The 22,591-nt window shown below is 55.8% G+C and overlaps 1 protein-coding gene across 3 annotated transcripts in view; it reads left to right on the forward strand.

Moving 5' to 3' along the window:
• The window catches only part of LRP8 (LDL receptor related protein 8), a 76,352-nt gene that overhangs the window by 36,504 nt on the left and 17,257 nt on the right, over nucleotides 1-22,591 (forward strand). The window contains exons 4-11 of one of the 3 annotated variants that reach the window (XM_047085226.1): nucleotides 7,071-7,199; nucleotides 10,327-10,728; nucleotides 11,656-11,778; nucleotides 12,570-12,692; nucleotides 16,226-16,345; nucleotides 16,443-16,568; nucleotides 19,625-19,799; nucleotides 22,086-22,313. In XM_047085226.1, the coding sequence (XP_046941182.1) occupies nucleotides 7,071-7,199; nucleotides 10,327-10,728; nucleotides 11,656-11,778; nucleotides 12,570-12,692; nucleotides 16,226-16,345; nucleotides 16,443-16,568; nucleotides 19,625-19,799; nucleotides 22,086-22,313 (1,426 nt within the window). The remainder of the gene's footprint in view (nucleotides 1-7,070; nucleotides 7,200-10,326; nucleotides 10,729-11,655; nucleotides 11,779-12,569; nucleotides 12,693-16,225; nucleotides 16,346-16,442; nucleotides 16,569-19,624; nucleotides 19,800-22,085; nucleotides 22,314-22,591) is intronic. The other 2 variants (XM_047085227.1, XM_047085228.1) reach the window with 2 other exon arrangements.

The following is a 22,591-nucleotide window of genomic DNA, read 5'->3' on the forward strand; positions in this document are numbered from 1 at the left end:
CTCTTTCTTCTGCCCTGAGCTGGCTGAACCCAGGAGCCCTGGCCTCCATGGCAGGCTGGGTGGCAGCAGGGGCAACTAGGGGTGAGGCAGAGGGCCAGAGCCAAGCGCCAGGCCCGCCTCCCACGCTCAGGGCTTTGTCTCTCCGTGATTTCTTTTCCAGGCCCTAATCCTCAAAGCAAACTCACACCCGGCAGGTCATTCCGTGACATTTGTTAAATTAAAAAGGAGATGAGAAGGGGGTGGGGAAGGACCCAGGGGTCCCGAGGCAGAGCCTCAGCAGAGTAAAACTGAGACAAAAGGTTGGGAGGGGGGAGCACGTGGAGGAGGGTAGGGCTGGTGAACACCCAAGTCACACTCCTCAGGGGTCACATCTGCCCCAGATGCAGAGGTGGGGACAGTGGAGGCCTGCGTCCTGTCCCTGTCTAGGGCTGTGGCTGGTGATAACTGAGTTTCCTCGTCTCTTAGCAACAGAGCTAGCGGTCTCCTCGTGAGAGAGAGAGAGAAAGGGAGAGAGAAAGGGAGAGCAAGAGCAACCCTGGCCCAAGATAGGAGGCTCCCTCGTTTCCTTGCGCGGCTGCCTCTGCCTTCCCTGGCCAGGCCATCCGCCCTATCCTTTTCGTACTCCCCACACGGCCAACCTGTCCTGGAGCTTGTCCTGAGCTTCCTCCTGAGCTGCAGAAGGAACAAAGCCTAGCCACGCCCACTGTGACTCTCATCTTCAGCGCAGTTTCGGATCCCCGTTTAGAGAGAAGGAAACTGAGGCCAGGATGGGTTTGGCCACTTGCCGGAGGCTGCCTGGCTAACAAGGGGCAGAGTTGCATATGGCTGGGAGTGTGTGTGTGGGGAAGGGGCTGTGGCCACAGGGGGCTTTGCAGGGGGACTGTAGTCAGCTAGTTGGGCCATCCCAACCCACTCCAGCAGTCACCATGGACAAAGGAGGCAGCAGGGGGATGGGGGGAGCTTCATCACCATTATTATTGGGGTCTGTCCTGCTGCCTGAGAGCTAGGCTCCCCCTTCTCCCTGTGTCTCTGCCTCCTTGTGTGAGTGTACATTTTCATCTTCCCTTACCCTATCTCTGGAGCCCTCTCCACCCTGTTCTCTTGGACCACCTCCCCCCTCTGCCTGCCCCTCTCCTCATCCTCCCTCTGACCCTCCCTCTCCTCCCTGCCCTGCCCCACGTTTCCCTCTGGCTTTCTCCCTCTAGCAGTTGTTGCCTTCCTATCTATCCCTTGGCAGGGGCTCTCCAGCCTCCCCCCTCCTGCCTCCCAGGTCTACTTTGTGCCCATAGTTGAATAACTAGAGGCCCAGAGAAGTTGGGGGCTTTGCTTCCAGGACGCACAGGTTGCTTGTGGCTGGTCGGCCTTCTGTGATAGAAGACGAGTGGGCTCGTCAGGCTCTCAGGCTTGATGGAGTGCCCGTGGGAGCAGGACTCAAGGCTGCACCCTGGGAGTTGGGAGGCCCAGCTCTCCTCTGGACTCTCCCAGTGAATTTGCTGTGAGATCCTGCACACTTTCCCGTCCCTCTTCGGGCCTCAATTTCTAACATCTCATAATTCCAAAGACCGTGATCTAAGATTCCTGGACTCCTAGCACCTTCCTTGTCCCAGCTGGGGCACAAGGCCCAGGATCCCACCTCTTGTGCCAAGTTACATTGGTCAGGGGCAGGCAAGGCCTGTGGGTAAGGAGGGCTGCCTGGAGGAGGTGGGCCAGAGTGGGACTTCAAGGGACAGGCAGAATTGGGGGCAGCAGGACCTGGTAGCAGGCTTGCTCACTGCCTCCCCACCAAGTGGGGAACTTGGTAGCTGACCCACTGCTCATTTAACTGGTGTTGCCATAGCAACCTCCACAGCCTACCAGGTTCGCCTCTATAGCCTACCGGGTTCCTAAGGACTATGCCAGCTCAAAGAAAGATTCCAGACAATAGTAAGGTATAGTGGCTTTGGTTGTGTGATATATTTGGGTCCAGGTCCTGTGAGACCTCAGGCAGGTTGTCCAGTCTCCCTACGGCTCAGTTTACTCATCTGTAAAATGGAGTGATGGCACCTGCCTTATGGGGTTACATGGATGAAATGAAAAAAATGTGGCAAAGCATCAGTGCTGGAGTAAACGGCATCCCAGTCTCTCTCTCCCACATACACCAGTTTCACATTTTAGAATAAGTAGGAGGTTTGCATAGAGAGGGAAAGGCATTTGGGAGCAGGTCCCCATGTTCTTGTGTTCCCCCACTATGTCATCTGCCCTTAGCTGGCTGGGATTTCTCCTGGCTCTCCTTCCTTCTGGTTCTGGGTTTTGTGTCTATCAGATACGGCCAAGAGTCACAGTAGGAAAGCCTGGGACATTTGCCTAATGAAAGTAGCATTTTAGCTCTAATTATAGCTCACTTGATTGGAGACAGCTTCTCACCCACCTCCAGGCACATGATGGGAGGGGTACAGGGTAGGGGTGGGGAGGTTGGTCCAAGGTGAGTGAGTTGCAACTTTGGGTACTGATTACTGAAAATGGGATTTTGTTCATCGTCTTAGAACCTTTCCACTGGAAGGGGGACCTTACTGATGAACCAAGTATACTTTCCTACCATAGATCAGTAAGTGGAGGCCTGGAGGTTTTTGGAGATCACCTAGCAAGTTAGAGGCTGACCAGCTAGAAGGACTTCACCTGAGCCCATGGGAAGGACCATGGGTGTGACCTCTCCTGCATGACGGGATGGCCCCATGCCTTGCTTCCTGCCAGCAGCAGGACACTGGTAGCCCCCACCCCCTTAGTCCCTGGCCCTCCTAAAGCTGCCCATCCCCATCTGGAGGTCGTCTGCCCCTAAGCCTCACATGACCTGACACCACAGACGTCTCGCTCACTAAGCGGCCATCAAACACCTTCATTCTTTTATTTCGACAGACATTTCTCTTTTTATTAATTTGTGAAGTCATAAATTAAAATGGATTGGATTTCTGGGGCAGGATTCTCTGGGAATTGATAATGCCTACAGCCACTCCAGCATGCAATTTCACGCCCTTGCCGGCTTTGGAGGATTCCTGGTATCTGAGAGATGGGGGGGTTCTTCCTCCTGCCTCTCAGAACCTCTGGGACGCTTGACAGCAAGCCAAGGCATTCCTCGGGGCATCTTTCTCAGAGAGAGGCGTTTGGGTAGAGCGCGTCATCATGGTGGGCCATGTGGACTCTGATGATGTGCACCCCCAGGAACGAGACCGGGGCCCTCCCAGCACCGTGCGTTTGCCTTTCATTAAACAGGGGCAACTGGTTTCTGAGTTTGTTCCAGGCTCTGAGTGTAGAGATTTCCATGTTTCCTCATTTAAACCATCTACCAATTCTAGGGGACTTTGTTACCCTATTTTCAGGTCGAACCTTGGTACAGAGAGGTTAAGTGACTTGCTGACCTGCTTCATGTTAATAGATGGTTTTGGACCTAGGTGTGCACGACTCCAAAACACATTCATGCTCCTTGTCCTGCACTGTGCTGCCTGGGGCGGGGTGGGGGGGAACTCTGGCTTCAGTTATCCCGAAAGTGGACAATAGGTGGCCATGTTGCGGTCCCCACCTGAGGAAAGGCCCAGGGAGCCTCCTTCCTCTGGTGATCCCTCTCCAGCCCAGAGGTGCTGGTGGGGACCAATGGGGCCTGCTTTTCTCACAGGCAGTGGTTAAGTGCAGTAAGTTAAGCAGTGTGTCTGGAGGTAAGAGACCTGGCTTCAAAGTCCATCTCTGCCTCTCTCCACAAGACTCTGAGCCAATGACGTACCCTCTCCGGGCTCTGCTCTCCTCGTCTGTAAAATGGAGGTGGTAAGAGCACTCGCCTCATAAGGGGATATTGTACGCCAGCCCGGACCAGCCTCCCGGGGCTAGGCAGTGAGGAGGCCTGACCCAGGAGCCTGGAAAGCGAGGTTCGCCTGCTAGCTTCGGGGAAGAGCTGCATTACAACAGAGACGGTGAGGTTCTAGGAGAGAGAGGTGGTTGGAATACCTGATATTCAGTAGCCTAGGCAGGCCCCTCCCCTCGCTGGGTCTCTGACTGCTGTCACTATAGTGGGTGTTCCTCGATGTGACCTCTTGGGTCCTAGCATTCCAGGACGGGTCTTGGCTCTTTGAGGGTACGAGGGCTGGTGTCAGGCACTGCTGAATCTTCCGGAGCCTATAATTAGAGCTGTCTATTTAAGGACACAGCAAATGTCTTATTAATTATAAAGAAAGGAAGCAGACGGATTGTTTAATCATTGTCCTTGCTGAAAGGTTATGCAATTAACTATATAAATATTCATTAAAAGTTCAAGCGGCTGCCTGCTGCACTGGGGTATGCAGAACTAGGCCCCGAGAGGTAGGGAGGACGGTCAAGGTCCATTTCAGTCACCTGGGCTTTTGGGTGTAGAGTTTGGGGCCGGTTCAGTCTACCTCTCCATCCACGGGGGCGTGCAGGCTTTGATGGAAAGGGCAGGCTTCAGTCAGAAGCCTCTCTGCCTCTGCCTCTCACCCGCTGTGCATCTTTGTGCCAGTTCTTTGGTCTCTCTGAGCCCGTTTCCTCATCTGCAGAATGGAGTGCTTACCTGAAGGCCTGCTGCCCTGCTCTACCCCAGGGGTGCTGCTATGAAGATCTTTGTGAATGGCGCCCTTGGAGCTGGCACCTCTATCCTGCAGGGTCTGCTCATCTGGGAGGGTGAGGGTGAAATGAGAAAATGAAGTAGCCTGGCACACCGTGGGTGCTCAGTAAATACGGCTTCCTTCCAGCTCCCCGTGAAGTTCTGTTTCCTGAGGCGTGGCTCAGGGGTAAACGGTCACCTCGTGCCTCTGTCTCATTGCTCTCTCGGGAGCTTGCACGCATACAGAATGCTTCTATCGCTTTTATAGGAGTGAATTTAAAACGGATAACATATCCTATATCTTTTAGACTTGCAGAATGTTAACCCAGTGGTTCTCAAATGGGGTGCATGGGAATCACCAGGGGTTGAAGAGCGTTACTGAAATGCAGATTCCTGGGCTCTGCCCTCAAAGTCTGGATTCAGCCTAAGTTGAGCCAGGCCCAGGAACCTGCTTTTCCCACAGCCCCCACACCCCACCCTACAGTCAGGAATCTGGGAAACACTGGTCGGCTTCAGCTCCCTCTTGTGCGTACTGGGGTCCTACAGTGCAGGGGTAATAGAGGTGCTCCGGAAGCACCCACCTCCCAGCTGCCAGACCTCCTTCACCACCCTACACCCTGCCCCAAGGCAGCCTTTGCAGAATGTCTTTTTTTTTTTTAATGTTTATATATTTCTGAGAGAGAGAGAGACGGAGACAGAGAAGGAGTGGCGGAGGGGCAGAGAGAGAGGGAGACACAGAATCCAAAGCAGGCTCCAGGCTCTGAGCTGTCAGAGCCCGACGCGGGAACCCATGGACCGCGAGATCATGACTTGAGCCGAAGTTGGGCGCTTAACTGACTGAGCCAGCCAGGCGCCCTGCAAGGCAGTCTTTGTAGAAGATCTGAGTGTCAGCGCTCTCTAGGGCTCTATGCAACAGTTATTTGGGAAGTGGAATTTCCATAAAATGAATCCTGTGAATCCTGTGTTCCCAGCAGGGTGCCTCGTATTTCATGACATCTATTCCTACGGATAACTCTGGGGTCCAAGGTACTCCTGTCCCTTGGTATAGTAGTGTGTGGGGGCCCTTCCTCAAACAGCTGCCCCCTCTCCCATCTTATCTGCCCTTTTCTCCATCTCTTGTGCCATTTCCTCCCTGCTATGGAAGCAGAGAAAGAGGACCTGGTCGGGGATGAGAGAGCGAAGTTGAAGGCGGAGGCAAGAGTGACCTCTGCCTGCAGGTGCAGTGGACTGTGCCAAGTGCCCGGCATCGGACACAGCTGACTTTGAGTCCCCGCTCAGTTCTTACCAGCTGTGTGACTAGCACCCAGGGCTTACCACCATGTCTGGTACACAGCAGTACCCAATAGATACTCGCTGAGTGAAGAGACAAGTGCTCCTCTGTTCATTTGGAGGAGAGTGCATAATCATAAGTGAGCACTGGGCCGAGCGTGCTTCTAAGTGCCCTACAGACATTAACTTGGGAGTCATAACAATCCTATGGGCCAGGGAATAGTATCCTCCCCAATCTATCGGCACCGAGGTGAGGACTGTTGACCAAGGTCACATAGCCAGTGAGTGACTGAATCCATGCCCAGCAAGCCAGGTTCCGGAGCCCATGCACTCGACCTCCGAGCTGGAGGCCTCGACATAATCCTCGCCCTGCTGGGTTTTTGTGAAGATGAAATGAGTGCCTAGCTCGGTGCCTGGCACGTCCTAGAGACGACTGAGTTTACACCCTGGAAGGTAGTAGGGAGCCAGCCACGGAGGTCCAAAATGCATCTATCACAGCTGGGTCTGTCACGTGGCTCATCCTGGGACGCTCAGGATGAGAGCCGTCCCCAGCCCTGATCAGGGTTCTCATTCTTTCTTCCAAATTGAGAATCAACCCTGGGGCTTCAGGCCCCTGATTGAGTCAGCCTCTGATTGCGGCTGCAGTAATTATAGCTGTGTGGTCCCGCTGGGCCCTGCCGCACAGCACTGCTCGCAACAGCGGGCTCGGCACCACTGCTGGGGGAGCAGCCAGGAGGGGGTGGGCTGCACCGAGGGAGCTCTTGGGGCTTTGGTGAGCCCTCCAAATCCACAGGTTCAGATCGCCGAGTCACTGATCTGGAAGCCAAACCGAGGCTAAATTGGAGTATATTTCACCCCAGGGCACACAGAGGGGAGATGACAGAGAAGCGAGCAGCTTTGAGTTGCTGGAGCTGAAAGGGGAGGTTTGGAGGGAGGGAGGTGGGGCTGGTGAGGCAGTCAGGGAGGCTTGAGTGCCAGGGGCCAGGGGCCCGCGAAAGGGCGTTAGACAGGGAGTGGTGGGATCGGATGTAGGATTGGGAGGGTCTCTGAGGCAGACAGTGGCTGCTTCTCAGATGAAGAAACCGGGACCTTGGGCAGGAGGGCCCTGATGGATTCCCAGGGGCTCAGGCCAGGTGGCCGGAGTCGGGCAGTAGGACTGGTTGGCGCCATGCCCTGTGTCCCCCTTGCCTAAGCCATGCCCTTGTGTCTGTCTCCACAGCCAAACAGGTGTGTCCCGCAGAGAAGCTGAGCTGTGGACCTGCCAGCCACAAGTGTGTGCCTGCCTCGTGGCGCTGCGACGGGGAGAAGGACTGTGAGAGCGGAGCGGACGAGGCCGGCTGTGCCACCTGTGAGTTGGGTTAGGTCGCGGGGTCTACAAGGGGGTCAGGCAGCACTGGGGAGCAGCAGCCACTTCTGGGAGGGGCCTTCTCTCCGGGGCTCAGTGGGTGGAGAGCAAAGGGTAACGATCAGGACACTAGTAATGGCCAGGCGCTCTGGAGAGACATTTCCTGCTTTCATCCTCACAACCACCTCACGAGCAGCCATGATCATTCCCATTTTACGGGTGAGGAAACTGAGGCTCAGACAAGTGAGGAAAAGCACCCGAGGCTGAGTGATGGAACTGAGATTCAAATCCAGCTCTCGATAGCCAAGCCCAGGAGTACTTCTACCATATCTGACATCTGCTCATCCATTCCATCCGTCTCCACCAACCTCCGAGCGAGGGCAGGGGGCCAGAGCCAGGACGTGGCAAGTAATGGTGGCCGCCTGGGCCAGGGCACTGGTGGTGCCGGGGGGAGGGGCAGACTCCTGAAGTGTGAAGGACGTCTGATGCTGAAATCTCAGACTGGTGAGCTCGAATGTCACAGGGCAGGGAAGACATCCCCAGCAGCCTCGGCAGGGACAGATGGAAGTGGTCATTGGGGTAGTTCCACATCACTGAGCTTCAAACACAGGATTATCTCCTTCCCAGGGAGCAGGCCAGCAGGTCCTGGGCCAGTGGGGCTATGCTTGTTTCCATTCGATGGACACCTCCTGTGTGCCAGGCCTGGAGCCAGGCTCTGAAAGGATGATGAGGTGAATCCTACACGCTCCTCCCTCTGGGAGCTCATGATTAATAGGGGAGACAGACTGGCTGTCGATAACGAGGCTGCAAGGCTGGGCTGAGATAGGGGTGGTTTGCAGCATTATGGGGGCTTTTGCCAGGCACTTACCCACCACTGCCTCCTACCCCACTTCCTCCACCAGCCTCTATATTTACATCCTCTCCATCCTCCCTAGCCCAGAGGAAATGCCAGCTCTCTGGAGCCTTTTGAGTCACAGCATTCTAGATTCCAAGTCTGGAGTTCTGAGGTGTCTGAAGCAGGAAGCATCTGGGTATGGGGGGGAGATCCTGGCTGGGGCCAGCAGTTTCAAAGCCCTGGTGATGGCATTGGCCTGTTTCTTCAGCTGTGATGATTTTGCGGAGCTTCGCTGGCGAATGAAAATCCACTTCCCTCCTTACCCACCCATAATCAGATGTTTCCCCAGCTCTAAGGGCCATCAGCCCCTATTGCACAGGGTGGGAGTATCTCTAACTAGGGCACATCTTGGGAGGGAGATGGGGAGGTGAGGGGAGGGGTTAGAAGGTCTCACTGAGTGTCTCTGCCATAGCTCCCAACCACCTGGGCAGAGGAAGAATTCTCCTTCTCTCCTCCCTCAGAGCTGCTTCCATTTGTGAGTGCTGGGAGTGGGGTCTCTGGATGCAGATCTGAGAATATGGCTCTCGATATTGCTGTCAGCTTTGAACCTCAGGGAGAACTCAGTATAAAGAAGCACATCTTCCCAGAACGCTAAACTTAGTGAGTCCTTCCCCCCAGACATGTGCAAGCTGAGTCTGGCAGGAAAGAAGGGAGCTAATCTAGGCATCTGAGTAATCTTGAGGGGCAGACACCACAAGGTAATGTGTGCTTTTCCCACCAGTGCCCCAACATCCCAAAAGCCCAGAAGGGGGGGAAAAAAGCAACTGTCAGAAACTTGATAGAGCTGTCAGCAACACATGAGGAGCTGCCTACATTGTGAAACTGAAGACATCATTCTATTTTATGTCCAGTAACAATGAAAAATGACGTTTTTCTATCAGAAAATTAAAACAGACTCTTGGCGCCCCCATGTGGAGAGATCTGGTGCTGCTGCCACCACCACATTACCCAAGGCCATAACCACTGCATTCATGTCCCACCTGGGTCCCCACGCTTTTTCATGGCCTCTGTGTAAGGAATGAAGTAGGCAAAGGTGAAGAGGTCGCTGCTCGGAAAACAGCTTACACTCCAGGAAAAGAGGAGAAAACCAGAAAGCTGAGAGGGGTCAGAGTAGGAGAGAAGAGCCCCAAACCTGAGTTCTGGTTCTGTGCTACCCTGGGCAAGTTGCTCCTCTCTGGGCCTCAGTTTCCCCATCGGTAAACTAGTGGTTGGGCTGGTGGTCTCCAAGGCCCTCCCAGGCTCTGAACCGAGCAGTTCACCAGAGAGAGGAAACCCAGGGCCCCAGGCAGGGCCAGTGACCTATGCCCTTAACTACTGCACATCCCTTAGTTACCCCTCACACCTGGGCTGGTCCAGCATCCATCCGCTCCACACCGTGCACTGCCCGGAGCTCTGTGCCAGGCCCTCAGGACGAAGCTGGGTCAGTCTCAGAACCTGTCCATGTGGTTGTCACAAGGGAGACAGAGAAGGTCATCAGGCCCAGACACTTGAGCATGCTGTGAAGGGCACCCGAAAGGAAAGCAGAGGTGGAGGGAGGCTTCCCAAGTAGGAGAGCCAAAGTGTGTTGTGAAAGAGGTGGAATTGGGGCCCCTGAACGATGAGAACTCCTCATTGTGAAATTGAGACGGTGGTGGGCAAGAGGTGAGCACCCAGCAGATGGAACAGCTTGGGCAAAGACCTGGAGGTGAGCAGGTGGGCAGATAGTCTAGTATGGCTGAAGCCACGGTGTGTGCAGGAGTGAGGTGTTGGGGTAGAGCAGTGGTTCCGTGCCAGTGACCTTGGATGCCAGGCCAGGGGACTTAACTGGGATAGTGCGGGCCAGGGAGGGGGGGGTGCGGGGGAAGGGGCCTGGAGCTGTGCTGTTAGGAGACAGCTCCAGACCTCGTTACCTGGGAAAGGTCAGTGTCACGTTAGGTATTTCCTAGGAATATCACAAGGCCCTTCAAGACAGGCAGTGCCCTGCCGCGGAAGCGCTCCTAGCCCCACTGCCATGCTGGAGGCGGGACGGGAATTCTCGCTCCCAGTGAGGCTACGGAGGCTCAAGGGAGGGCAAGCGTGTTGCCCAAGACCCCCCCTGCATGGCCCCGGATTGGAAGCCCCCTGTGCAGTCCCTGACGGCACGTCCACCGTCGGGCCCCGCAGAGCGCATGCGGCCGGTGGGCGAGGGTCAGGGCCCCTGCAGCGGGGCCGGAGGGGCCGGGGCGCCGGGCCGACCCGGCTCTCTGTCCCGCGCAGTGTGCGCCCCGCACGAGTTCCAGTGCAGCAACCGCTCCTGCCTGGCCGCCGTGTTCGTGTGTGACGGCGACGACGACTGCGGCGACGGCAGCGACGAGCGCGGCTGCGCCGACCCGGCCTGCGGGCCCCGCGAGTTCCGCTGCGGGGGCGGTGGTGGCGGCGGCGGCGGTGGCGGCGCCTGCATCCCCGAGCGCTGGGTCTGCGACCGTCAGTTCGACTGCGAGGACCGCTCGGACGAGGCGGCCGAGCTGTGCGGCCGTGCGGGCCCCGGGGCCACCGCCGCGCCCGCCTCCTGCGCCGCGCCCGCCCAGTTCGCCTGCCGCAGCGGCGAGTGCGTGCACCTGGGCTGGCGCTGCGACGGCGACCGCGACTGCAAGGACAAGTCGGACGAGGCCGACTGCCGTAAGCCCCCGCCCCCCGTACTGCGCGGCCCCTGCGCGGCCCCGCCACCCCCTTCCGGCCGGCCAGATGTGCGGGCGTCCAGGGCGCCTGCCCCGCCCGCCCGGGTTACCTGGGTTACGGTGGGGCGTGGGCTTGGGGAAGGTGGAGTCTTGTTTGAGGTCCCCAAGGCTCTAAAGCTGCGCGGCTCAGGTCTAACCCCACAGGTCAAGGGTCTTCTCTGGTCTTGCTCTCCCTGTCATGTCTCCCACCCCTGCCCTTCCCTGCCCGCTGGCTCCAGTGCCCGAGACCTTGAAACACTCAGGAGCTCCCCCAACCCTCCTTACCTGCTGGGCTTGCTTGTCCTTCAACGCCTCAATCCTCCCAGCTGGGCTGGGTCTCTCCCCCTGGGCTACCCTGAACCACCCTATCCTACAGCGTGGCCGACTCTGTGATGTCCTCTGTGCATTCCTCAGCCCCCCCCACCCCCCCGGCACCCTTGACCTCCTAGAGGATGGAGAGCCTCTCAGTAGCCTCTGGGTTCCCCACACCCCACATAGTGCCCCGCATGCAGTGGGCACTCAGGAAGGGTTTGCTGAAGGGATGAAGTCATTAACCAATGAACACCAACACTCAAAAAAAGGCCACGTGTTGGCTGTAGATGGGTGGCCCTGGGGAGAGGCAGTGGATGGGAAAACAGGAGACCTGAGTTTTAGACTGGCTCTGCCAGCCAGAGTGCTGTGTGATCCTGGGTGAGGCCTTCCCCCTCTCTGAGCTTCAGTCTCCCCATCTGTATACTGGAAGTGCCTTGGCCAGGTGTCCTGTCAGGACTCCCAAGCTCAGCCACCGGTTCTGTTCTTGCCAGGGGTGGATGGGGGCTGGGGCTGGGGGAGGAGAGCTTTTCCAACACCATGTTGGCCCTGACGCTCCTTCCTTGCCCTCTCCTGGCAGCACTGGGGACCTGCCGTGGGGATGAGTTCCAGTGTGGGGATGGGACTTGTGTCCCTACAATCAAGCGCTGCGACCAGGAACAGGACTGTCTGGACGGGAGTGACGAAGCTGGCTGCTTGCAGGGTGCGTGGAGTTGGGGGCAAAGGGGAACGTCCTCCTCAAAGAAGAGGCCTGAGCATTCCCAGGCTCCAGAGAGAGCAGAGTTTGGAGAGATCTCCCCTCGGTCCCTGAGCTGTGTCTTCCCTCAGAGCATCCCTTGCCCCCTAAATTACCCAGATTTACTCCCTGGAGGCCTACTGGCCCCAGAACCAGATTTTAAAGGACTTGGCAAAAAGCTGAAAGAGGCCTAGGGGGATGTGAAAAGACACTGCAGGAAGTCCAGCCCCCACCATTTGTCCACACCCGAGCCTCCAAGTGGCTTCCTTCCCAGAGTGAGAAGAAGCTCAGTCCCCTGCTGGGAGCCTCCTTAATTCTCAGATGACTCTCTGGGACCCTGACCCTGGGTCATCTGGGGAAATGGATAAAGGGTTGGGCAGTGAGGCAGCCTCCCTCATGGAGGGTCTCTAGGGCACAGGTCTCCTTCAGATGGTCAGTCTAGCCCCCAGGATCTCCACAGGGCTCCCATTTTTCCCTCTCAGGGCCCCAGTACTGCCAGATCAGGTGCAGACACCGCCACCTTCTGGCCCTGCCAAGCTAGATGATGCTTGGGCGTCCTGATTATCCCTGGGGTCCTGTACTTCTATGAACAGAGCTCCCACCAGCCCTGTATTCAACTGTCTGTCCTGGGCCCTGTAGAGACCAGGAGGACTGGGGCTGGAGCTCTGCTCACCTCCCAGGGACCTGGCCCAGCCCAGCCCAGCCCTCCCTGCCCAAGGTCTCACAGGTCCTGTCCACTCTCTTGTCCGGCCCGACAGAGTCAACATGTGAGGGTCCCCGCAGATTTCAGTGTAAGAGTGGCGAGTGCGTGGACGGCGGGAAAGTGTGTGATGCTCAAAGGGACTGCCGGGACTGGTCGGATGAGCCTCTGAAAGAGTGTGGTACAGTACCTGTCTACTTCTGGATGCTGGACTAACCCCCCACCCCCACCCCCTCCTGGCATCCCGGTGGAGGCCTGTGCCTGCCATACTGCACACGTTCTGTTCTCACCCTCTCTCTGGACTCGTGGGCTGTCCTGTGGCCTCAGATGGGGCTCTTTGCCTTTGGGGCCTCGTTCTGCATCTCTACAAATCGAACTGCCTATTCTTTCCAATCCGGATGCTCAATTATGCTTCCTCTCACAAACTCGGACTCTCATCCTCACTCCTTCTGCGTTCAGACCTCTGAGTATGTGCTCACTCTGAAACTTTCTTCCTCAGTAATTCTGCCCTCCTGACTTAGCCAGGGCCCTGGCCCCTGAGGCCTCCCAGCCAGCCCCCTGCAGAGGGAGAGGTAGGGGACAGCAGGCAGGTGGCCAACTGAAGTGGATCCCAGGGCCACCTGGCTCAGGCCAGGCCTGGGGTGAGGATAAGGCAGACCAATCAGCAGAAGGTGGCACCAACCTGACCCCGAGGAGGAGCTCAGACAATCTGGGAGACAAGACTTAACAGGCTGGGCGTGAGTGAGGGGCAGAATGAGGCAACGTTCCTAATAACTACAGCTGTCAGGGTGTGTTTCAGGCTAAAAAGAACAGGAGGGTCTGGGCTGTAGGTGAAGTGAACATCCCACTGAACATGCTGGAAACCCAGTGTGGGCTCCAGGAGGGTTTATTGCCAAGGTCAGGGGTTTGAACAGAGAGTTCCTGGGAGGACAGAGCCTACATCGGACCCTCCCTTCCTGGCAGACTCATTTCTACCCACCATCTCCCATCCTGGGCACTCAGGGGGGTTTCATTCTCTAGAACTCCCCAGGAGTGGCATATTTCCACCCCTTTCTGAGATTTAAAACTTGATTTTGAATGGAAGAGTGGTTGGGTGAAGGTCACTCAGGCTCCACCTAAGCTTGCAGGACAGATTCTCCTCTCGGGCCCTCCTGCCCCCACCCCTCCGCCAAGGGCCCTGCCAGGTAAAGTTCCAGAAGAAGAAGCCTAAGGAAAAGAGGATAGAGAAGTGGGAGCAATGGAGCCTAACCCCCCACCCCGCCCAGATTGGGAGTTCACCAGGGACACTAACCTACTAAATCTCTTCTTTCTGGTCTTTTGCATGACATACCTGAGAGAAGTGTGTACGCATGTATTTGTGTCTCTGTGCTGGTGAGAGGCCAGTATCTGTGTCCGTGGCTCCTCCTCTGAGTGAGGCAAGGGAACCGCATCTCGTGTCTCTGCGTGTCCCCGCATCTGTGTGAATGTGTCTGTGGAGTCCATGGGCCTGTCGGTGCCTTTGCACATGAGCTGGTGCGTGTGAGCATGCAGGTAGGCGCACGTGCTGGGGAAGGTGACACTGCCCCTTCCTTCCCTGCTGGGCCTCAGATGCCACTCAGGCCTCTGGACCACCACCCCTCCTCCCCTGCAGGCCCCCAGCAGAATCAATCGCCTCCAGGCTAGATAGAATTGGGAAGGCCCAGACATGCCCTTCAGCCTCCGCCTCGGCTCTGGCTTTTCCAGAGCAGGGGCCACAGAGTCCGGACCCACGGACCCGTTCTCTTGCCCCCAGGCACCTCGGCCCTGGAGGACTCTGTGCTTTCCTCTTTCATAGAAGCCTGAGCCACTTTGAGCTTTCCCTTTTCCGGGCCATCCGACACATGCCAGTCTGGCAAGTGCTCTATAAATACAGCTGTTAAGTTGCTGCTACCTGCAGCTTGCTAGAGAGGGAGAGGGGGGCAGCAAGTGGGGGCATGGATGAGGCAGTGGGTGAGTGGTGAGCAGATGGATGGACAGCACTGGGGGGATAATACGGTATGGGAGAGGGCAGGGAAGGTTTGGAGTGACAGAAGATTCCCGGGGGTGGATCTCCACACAGACCACCCCAAAGCTGCCATGGTACCACCCACCCCACTGGGCTGGGCCTTCCCAGGGCTGGGCCTGGCTGAGTCACCCCGAGATCCTCCAGTCATGAGGTTGCTGTCATCTTGTTCTTTCAGTTCCACCAACGTCCCCGGGAAACAGGAGGAGGCCCAGGGGTAAAGGGGTCCCTATTCCCTAAGCATGGCTCAGGCTGGAGCGGGGGCACCCACAGCTGTGCATGGCCTGGGGTGGGCAGCTCAGACCGGCCATGTGCATGGCCATGGCGGGCTCAGCTCTGCTTGGCTTGGCTGGAGCGGCAGTGCACGAGCCTGGTGGGTAGAAGGGTGGCATGGCACCTTCTCTTGGCTTGCAGAATTCACCTTCTGGGATTCCAAAGCTCAGAAGATGCTATGAGAACATGGTGAGCCTTGGTCCTGGCCTCCTTGACGTCCCCTAGGATTCTTCCAGAGGGGATGAGGGGGTGGAGGACGAGGAGACCAGGTAACCTCCTGGCATCCCTTCACCCTTTGTAGCAGTTGGTATTCCTGGGACCAGGCCTGTGGCTAAGTGTAGGAAGAGGGACGGGTGCTGAGAGGAGAGCAGGTGGAAATAATCTATTGTATTTCATGGTGGGAGAGAACTGACCAAGCAGTAGCTCTATGTAGAAAAAGCCTGGGGTCTTAGATAACCACAAGCTCAGTAGGGGCAGCCTTTGTTGTTCAGACTCCCTCTGACGGCAGACTACTGGGCCCTGTCCAGGGAGGGACATGGACAGAGGGAATGTGTCCAGAGGAAGGCGCTTGAATGGCAGGGCACCAGAAATTAGCACTTAAAAATTTTTTTAATCTTTATTGGGAGAGAGACACACACACAAAGTGAGAGTGGGGAGGAACAGAAAGAGAGGGAGAGACAGAATCCAAAGCAGGCTCCAGGCTCTGAGCTGTCAGCACAGAGCCCAACATGGGGCTTGAGCTCACAAACCGTGAGTTCATGACCTGAGCTTAAGTCAGACACTTAACCGACTGAGCCACCCAGGCACCCCCACAAATTAGCACTTTAAAGGAGATTCTGAGGGAGCTGTCAGACTCTGGCCAATCCCACCCAGTAAAGCTGGAGTGGAAGCAGAAGCTTCAGGAAGGCCAGTCCAGTGAGGAGGAGCTTTATAATGGCCTGTTCCAGGTGGAACCAGCTACCTAGGAGGAAAGTGGGCTCCATGAGGCTGGAGGTATTTAAGCAAGGGCATTTCAGAAGGGGTTCTTGGGGTATCTTGAGAGTTGGATGTGGTCCATGTACGATGAGGTCACAAGGAAGAAGGATTTGTAAGAAACGTGTTTGTGAAAGGAAAGAACTCAGGCAGCCAAGCTGCCTCTGGTAGACAGAGCTCTGGTCTGGGAGGCAAAGGACCTGCGTTCTGCTTCCACTTTGTCCCTGTCTTTGTGTCTGGCCTGGACCAAGGACCTGCCCCCTCTCTGAGCCTCCTTTTCCCTAGTCACCCGGTTCATGAGACTGAGGCTCAGTGAGGTTGGAGAGCATCCTGGTTCTGTGGGAGTCCCGCTGCCCTGAGTCTCTGCTTCAGCTCTAGGCCCTACCCCTGTCCTGCCCCCACCCTAGCCTGGGCTCCTGGACCCTCAGGAGCCTGTGTCCCTTCCCCAGGGCTGAACGAGTGTCTGCACAACAATGGCGGCTGCTCCCACATCTGCACTGACCTCAAGATTGGCTTTGAGTGCACGTGCCCAGCAGGCTACCAGCTCCTGGACCAGAAGACCTGTGGCGGTGAGACCCTCCTGTCACCCACCCCCCACCCCCCCCCACCCCCCACCAAGCAGAGGCAGATCCTCCTGCCAGTTCTGACCTGGGCTCCTCCCCACAGACATCGACGAGTGTAAGGATCCAGACGCCTGCAGCCAGATCTGTGTCAATTACAAAGGCTACTTTAAGTGCGAGTGCCACCCGGGTTACGAGATGGACACGCTGACCAAGAACTGCAAGGCCGTCGGTATGGGCACCCTAAGGTGGGGGACGAGGGGGCAGCTCTGCGAGGATACAGAAAGCAGCGTGCTTGCACATATGTGAGGAGCAGATGGGTACACATGTGCATATACACACACAGAAAGCAGGTGACACACACAGTGCTCAGACTGTAAGTATACGTCATCCACACAACACATTCCACACTAACACCCACACAGACCCCGCACAGAGCCACCCAGTGTAGCCCACAGAGACTGCACATGCACCACTCACGACGTATAGACCCAAGCTGGACCATGTGGACTACACACACAACACGGGTAGTCCACACAAAGCGCATGACCTGGGCAGAGCTACCCGTGGGTCAGCTCAGCCAGCTGAATCCGTCCTATTCCATTCTTTATAGTGAACACCTAACATTCTTGTAGGCATCGGGGATTTGGCAGGAAGCAAAACAGACACAGATCCCTGTCTGCCCTCATGGGACTTACATCCTAGTGAGTGAGACAGACAAGAAATCTGATAAGTAAATACAGTGCATGACAGATGGGGCTACCAGTAAAAGAGAAATACGAAGTGGGGAAGCGGGGAGGGAGGCCCAGGAGGGCAGTAGGTTACAGTTTCAGGTAGAGTGGTCAGGGACGCCCTCTGCTTCATGAGGAGGTGACATTTGAGTCAAGACCTGGAGCAGGTGAAGGAAGGAGCCATGCATGTATCTGCAGGAACTGCATTTCAGGCCGAAGGAACAGAAAGTGCAAAGGCCCTAATTCAGGAGCACACCTGGTGTGTTCAGGTAACAGCATGGAAGCCAGTGCAGGTAGAGCAGGGAGCATAGGGGATAAATTTGGAGAGGTGACTCGGGGCACATCACAAAGGCCTTCTAGACCGTTGTAAGGGCTGACTCTTGATTTCAGTCCAAGTCTGGGGGAAGCTTTTGAGGGGTTTGAGTCGAGGAGGGACACGGTGTGCCTTACACTTTCACAGGCTTCCTCTGGCTGCTGTGCTAGGAGGACACTGTAGGGGGCAAGGGAAGAAGCAGGGAAACCGTGTAAGTGGGTTTTGCCATAGCCCAGAAGAGAGGTGAGCGTGGCTTGGACCAGGATGTTGCAGTGCAAATAACGAGAAGCAGACAGACTGGACATACTTTGAAGGTCCGGGTTTCTTTGGAACGACAGGACTTACCAATCGAATGTGGGACGTGAGAGAAAAAAAGAGTCAAAGATGATGCTGAGGTTTTTGGCCAAACAACTGGGAAAACAGGACTGCTATTTACAGAGCTGGGAAAGACGGTGAGAGAAGCAGGTTCGGGGGAATATTAGACTGATTTCAGCATGTTAAGGGTAAGAAAACTGCTTGGACATCTAAGCAGAGGTTGTGAGGAGACAGTTGGACACAGGAGTCTGGAGTTCAGATGCACTAATACGATGCACGGTGTAGAGACTGTAACAGCACAGCAGCCACGGTAATGGACCTGTAGCCGGCAAACCCAAAAACATACCACCCCAACTGCACAGTATGCAGCACGCACATCACATCACACGTAACGTGCGGCCTGTTCTCACCCCACGTGGGATGCACGTAACCCACACCCTGAATTGTATACGTGCAGTGGCAACGCCACCCAACTGCCGCGTAATCACGGACCCCCGCAAATGAACATCTCAAGTGCAGTCACACAAAACTCAGATCATCAGCACACTGGATTCCTGTCACGGACGCAGCTCTCAGTAAAAATCGCCTCAAGATAACCCCTTAAGCCCGCTCCTGCCTTCCGCAACATAGTGCCCCTTTTCTCGTTTTGGGATGAGGAAATCGCACAGTCAATGGCAGGGCCTTGAGGTTGGCTTTCCTTCTTTCTCCTTCCTGCACCTGGCGTCCTGTTTTTCTGCGCTCTCTTTCAGTACCACACCCTCCCTCTCACTCCCACCCTGCTCCATCCACACATGGGTCACGGGCCCAGGCCCCACGTGGCTCTGTGCCAGTCCTGCCCTGCCCCCAGGGAACACATCAGCTTGGCACAGATGCACAGTGACAGGGACTGGGTGGCCTGCAGAAGTGTCAACTGAAACACAGGGAGAAGGCCCAGGCAACTCCAGGGACACGTGTTGCCGCTCAGACAGTGCTGGTACCTGAGAGTGGCCGGATACATCTAAAAACAGGCTGGAGAAGTGGCAGCCAGTTAGGTGCTAGTCCTAACAGGCCTGTGGCACAGCGGTCCTCACACTGAGTAGCCAGTAATGTCTGGGTCACTAGTGAGCTTCCTAAAATATAATCCTAAATCTAAAAATGGGTTTTGTGTGTGCACGGGCTGTCATGTGTTGTCTCTGTTGCACGTATATGATCTGTGCCATAACACGCATCCCACCCCTGCTACCGGCTCAGAATAAAGTACAAACTCTACACCCAGCTCACGGGACTCTTTGAAATCTGGCCCCCGGCAACCGCTGAAGCTTCCTCTCTTGCCACGTCCCCGCACACACTGTGCCTAAACTGAAGACTCACGATGACCTCCCCGAGTCTCACCTCTTCCAACTCTCCCCCTAGTTCTGACGTCTGTCCTCACACTGTAGCCTCAGTCTTCTTTCTAGAACACTTAATGCTCATGTTGCCCCTTGAACTATTGCAGTGGGGCCCTTCACAGGGGAGTTGGGGAGCAGCGCGTGCTAGGTAGAGGGGACCACTTTAGCAAAGGCCCGAGGTGGCCAAACTCTGCCATGGCTTGGTAATGACGGGTGGTCTGGTGGCTGGAATCGAGGTGTGTTAGGGGGTGATTGATGAGGCTGGAAGGGTTGCTCGGGGTCACACCACAGGAGGCCTTCAGTGTGAGCCTAACGAAGTGGGCAGTCATAGAAGATTTGGGGGGAGTTTGTGTCTAATAAAGAGAAGGAAAATCCTTCTGTTATACATGGTACTTTGTATCTATGCTCTTCATACCTATATTTCATCTGCTCCTCTGAGCTGTGAGGCAGGAATTGCACCCCTCGCCCCGTTTTATAGGAAAATTAGGCCTCACCCAAGCCATCGAGTGGCAGTTCCCTGCCTTTTGCACTGACCTTTTCTCTCAACCTTCCTGCACGGCAGCCGGCAGAAGCCCGTCCCTGATCTTCACTAACCGGCATGAAGTGCGGAGGATCGATCTGGTGAAGCGGGACTACTCACGCCTTATCCCCATGCTCAAGAATGTCGTGGCGCTGGATGTGGAAGTTGCCACCAATCGCATCTACTGGTGTGACCTCTCCTACCGCAAGATCTACAGGTGAGCAGTGCCAGGCCTGGGCAGGAGTGGGGGCCTGAGAGAGGGAGAGGAATGGTAGCCTCTGTGCCCCGCCCACCCCCACCTTGAGTATCCCTCAGGACGGACTGGGACTTGGGAAAGGACATGCGATCACCATGGATACGGAGCTGCCAGACCTTCTCCTTCTCCTGGGCTGGCCTGGGCTGGCCTGGGCTGAGAGCTCTGTTGGGAGAGCAGCTCAGAGCCCCAGGCACCTGGGCCTGACTGACCTCTGGTGGCCTGGTGGGGCAGAGCAAGACACAGGAAATGTTCCACTGGGGCAGAAAGGAAGACTTTCTGACTTTGGTGAGGACTTTTTTTTTTTTTTAATGTTTATTTATTTTTGAGAGAGACAGACAGAATGCAAGCAGGGAAGTGCAAAGAGGGGGGTTGGACACAGAATTCGAAGCAGGGTCCAGGCTCTGAGCTGTCAGCACAGAGCTCGACATGGGGCTCGAACTCACAGACTGCAAGATCATGACCTGAGCTGAAGTAGGACCCTTAACTGACTGAGCCACCCAGGCGCCCCTGGTGAGGACTTTTAAAAGCAACTCGTGTATCTGTGTGTTGGATTCTGGGGATGACTGAGGTTGACTCGGTCAAAGATGACTTCAACCTGGTACTGCCTGGAGGATCGTAACATAGTGTCATAACATAGTGACATCTATTGTGGTGATCTTGAGAGAAAAGTACAGAGGGGGGCCTCTTACCCAATATGGGGCACCCTTCCTGGCTGGCACTACCCGCAGTCTGATGCCATAGTCAGTGGACTTTGGCTCTCCAGAAGTCCTCACACAACATGAGGAGGTCCTCTCGTAGGTCTTTCTCAAATACCACAAGCCTGCCTCCCTGCATGCCTGGGCTCCCCTTTAGACGTCATGTCCTTTGTTTGTCCTGAGATCCACATGGTAGAACTGCTGATGACCAGGCATGGGGTAGACTGTTAAAAGAACGATTGGATGGATGGATGGATGGATGGATGGATGGATGGATGGATGGAGGCAGATCTATCAATTCCTACTCACGGACAATTTGATGCCTACCACACCCCCAACATACAGACACATACTCAGTTCACACACACAGAAGCAGCTAGAACTGTGCCTGCCCAACAGTTATGCCTGGAAGAGGCAGGATTTGATGACAGACTACCTATTCTGGGGGTTTCCAGTTTCTGGCTTGGAAGGTTTTGTGGGCAGTGATGCCATTCTCTGAGATCTTAGCAGTAGAGGAGGGTGGGGTTGGGGGGGTTGCCCATTCAGGCTGGCTGAGGGGAGGGGAATGGGGTGGGCAGTTTTGGACATGAGTTCCAGGTGTCCATGGGACATCTGAGAGGAGCCATCTGCCTTTATAGTCTGGAGCTTAAGAGAGTTGTCACAATGGGAGAGCCAGAGTTCTGGGTGGCAGTGGGCACTATGGAACTAATTAACTAGAGAGAGGACATGGGGGAGAAGAGAGCCTTGGGAAGAACAGCATTTGGGAGACAGAGAGTCCTGTTAGTGTTGCCTCTTGAGTGTCTACTGTGTTCTCAGCCCCTATTCTCCATTCTCACTGGCACAGCCTTCCTGCACACTCTTCATGTCTCACCCGGATGCTGTAATGGCCTCCTAGCCAGTCTCCCTGCCTTCACTCCCTCCCTTTCCAGTGCATCAGTGCCACAGTGATCTAACATGCCTCTCTGGCCATGTCCTCTGACCTTTTCAATGACTCCCTCCAGAATAAAATCCTCACTGCTTAGCATGGCCTGCAGAGCCTGTCAGGTTGTGGCCCCTGCCCACATGTACTTCCAGTCTGTATCCCACATACTCAGCTCTACCCCCACCGAATACCTCACTATTCCAGAACACATACCTTTGGGCACTTGAACATGCTATTCCTTCTGCTTTCTGTTCCTTGTGCTCCTAGCGAACTAGTCTTTCAGGACTCAACTATAGAGCCTTCTGCAGCCCTCCAGGATCATGGAGTCTCCATTTCTCTGCTGCTCTAGTCTCTAATGCTTTCCGTAGTCACATTGCACTGTAATTACCTGTCTGTAAATTCCCGTCCCCCACTAACCTGAGCTCCTCCAGCCCAGAGGCTGTAGCTGACTCAAGCCTGTATGCTTGCCTTGGTGGCCCAGGAAATGTGTTGAATAGGAAGTAGCCAAGTTCCTCTCAAATCCACTGCCATGGCCTAGAGGGAATTGAGAGAGGGAGAGGGCACCCAGGCAGCTCCAGATGGACCCGTGGCTGGAACACCTGCCCCACGGCCAGCTCTGGTTGCTCCTAGCGCCTACATGGACAAGGCCAGCGACCTGGCAGAGCAGGAGGTCCTCATTGACAAGCAGCTGCACTCTCCAGAGGGCCTGGCGGTGGACTGGGTCCACAAGCACATCTACTGGACTGACTCGGGCAACAAGACCATCTCAGTGGCCACAATTGATGGAAGCCGCCGATGTACTCTCTTCAGCCGTGACCTCAGTGAACCCCGGGCCATCGCGGTCGACCCCCTGAGAGGGTGAGTGTCCCCACCCAGACTTCCCATTCCCCCACCAGTGGCACTGAGTCCTGGTGTGTCTGTCACAAGAGCTTTCTTGAAGACTTTGGACGGCCCTGAGCCGCTCAGACAGCCCAAGGGAAGAAAGCCCATGTGGGTCCCTCAGACTATCAACCCCTGACCAGGGGTTCCTTGGGCGTCGGTCCCAGGTTTCTCCTGGACTCCACTGCTTGCCCATCATATCATAGAATCAGAGCATGTCAGAGCAGAATCGGGCTCCAGAGATTGCCTAGTAGAAG

This window comes from Lynx rufus, unplaced genomic scaffold (genome assembly GCF_022079265.1).
Source record: "Lynx rufus isolate CCGP_SWC_20201006 ecotype Redwood Valley unplaced genomic scaffold, mLynRuf1.p SCAF_2, whole genome shotgun sequence".
NCBI classification, from domain to species: domain Eukaryota; kingdom Metazoa; phylum Chordata; class Mammalia; order Carnivora; family Felidae; genus Lynx; species Lynx rufus.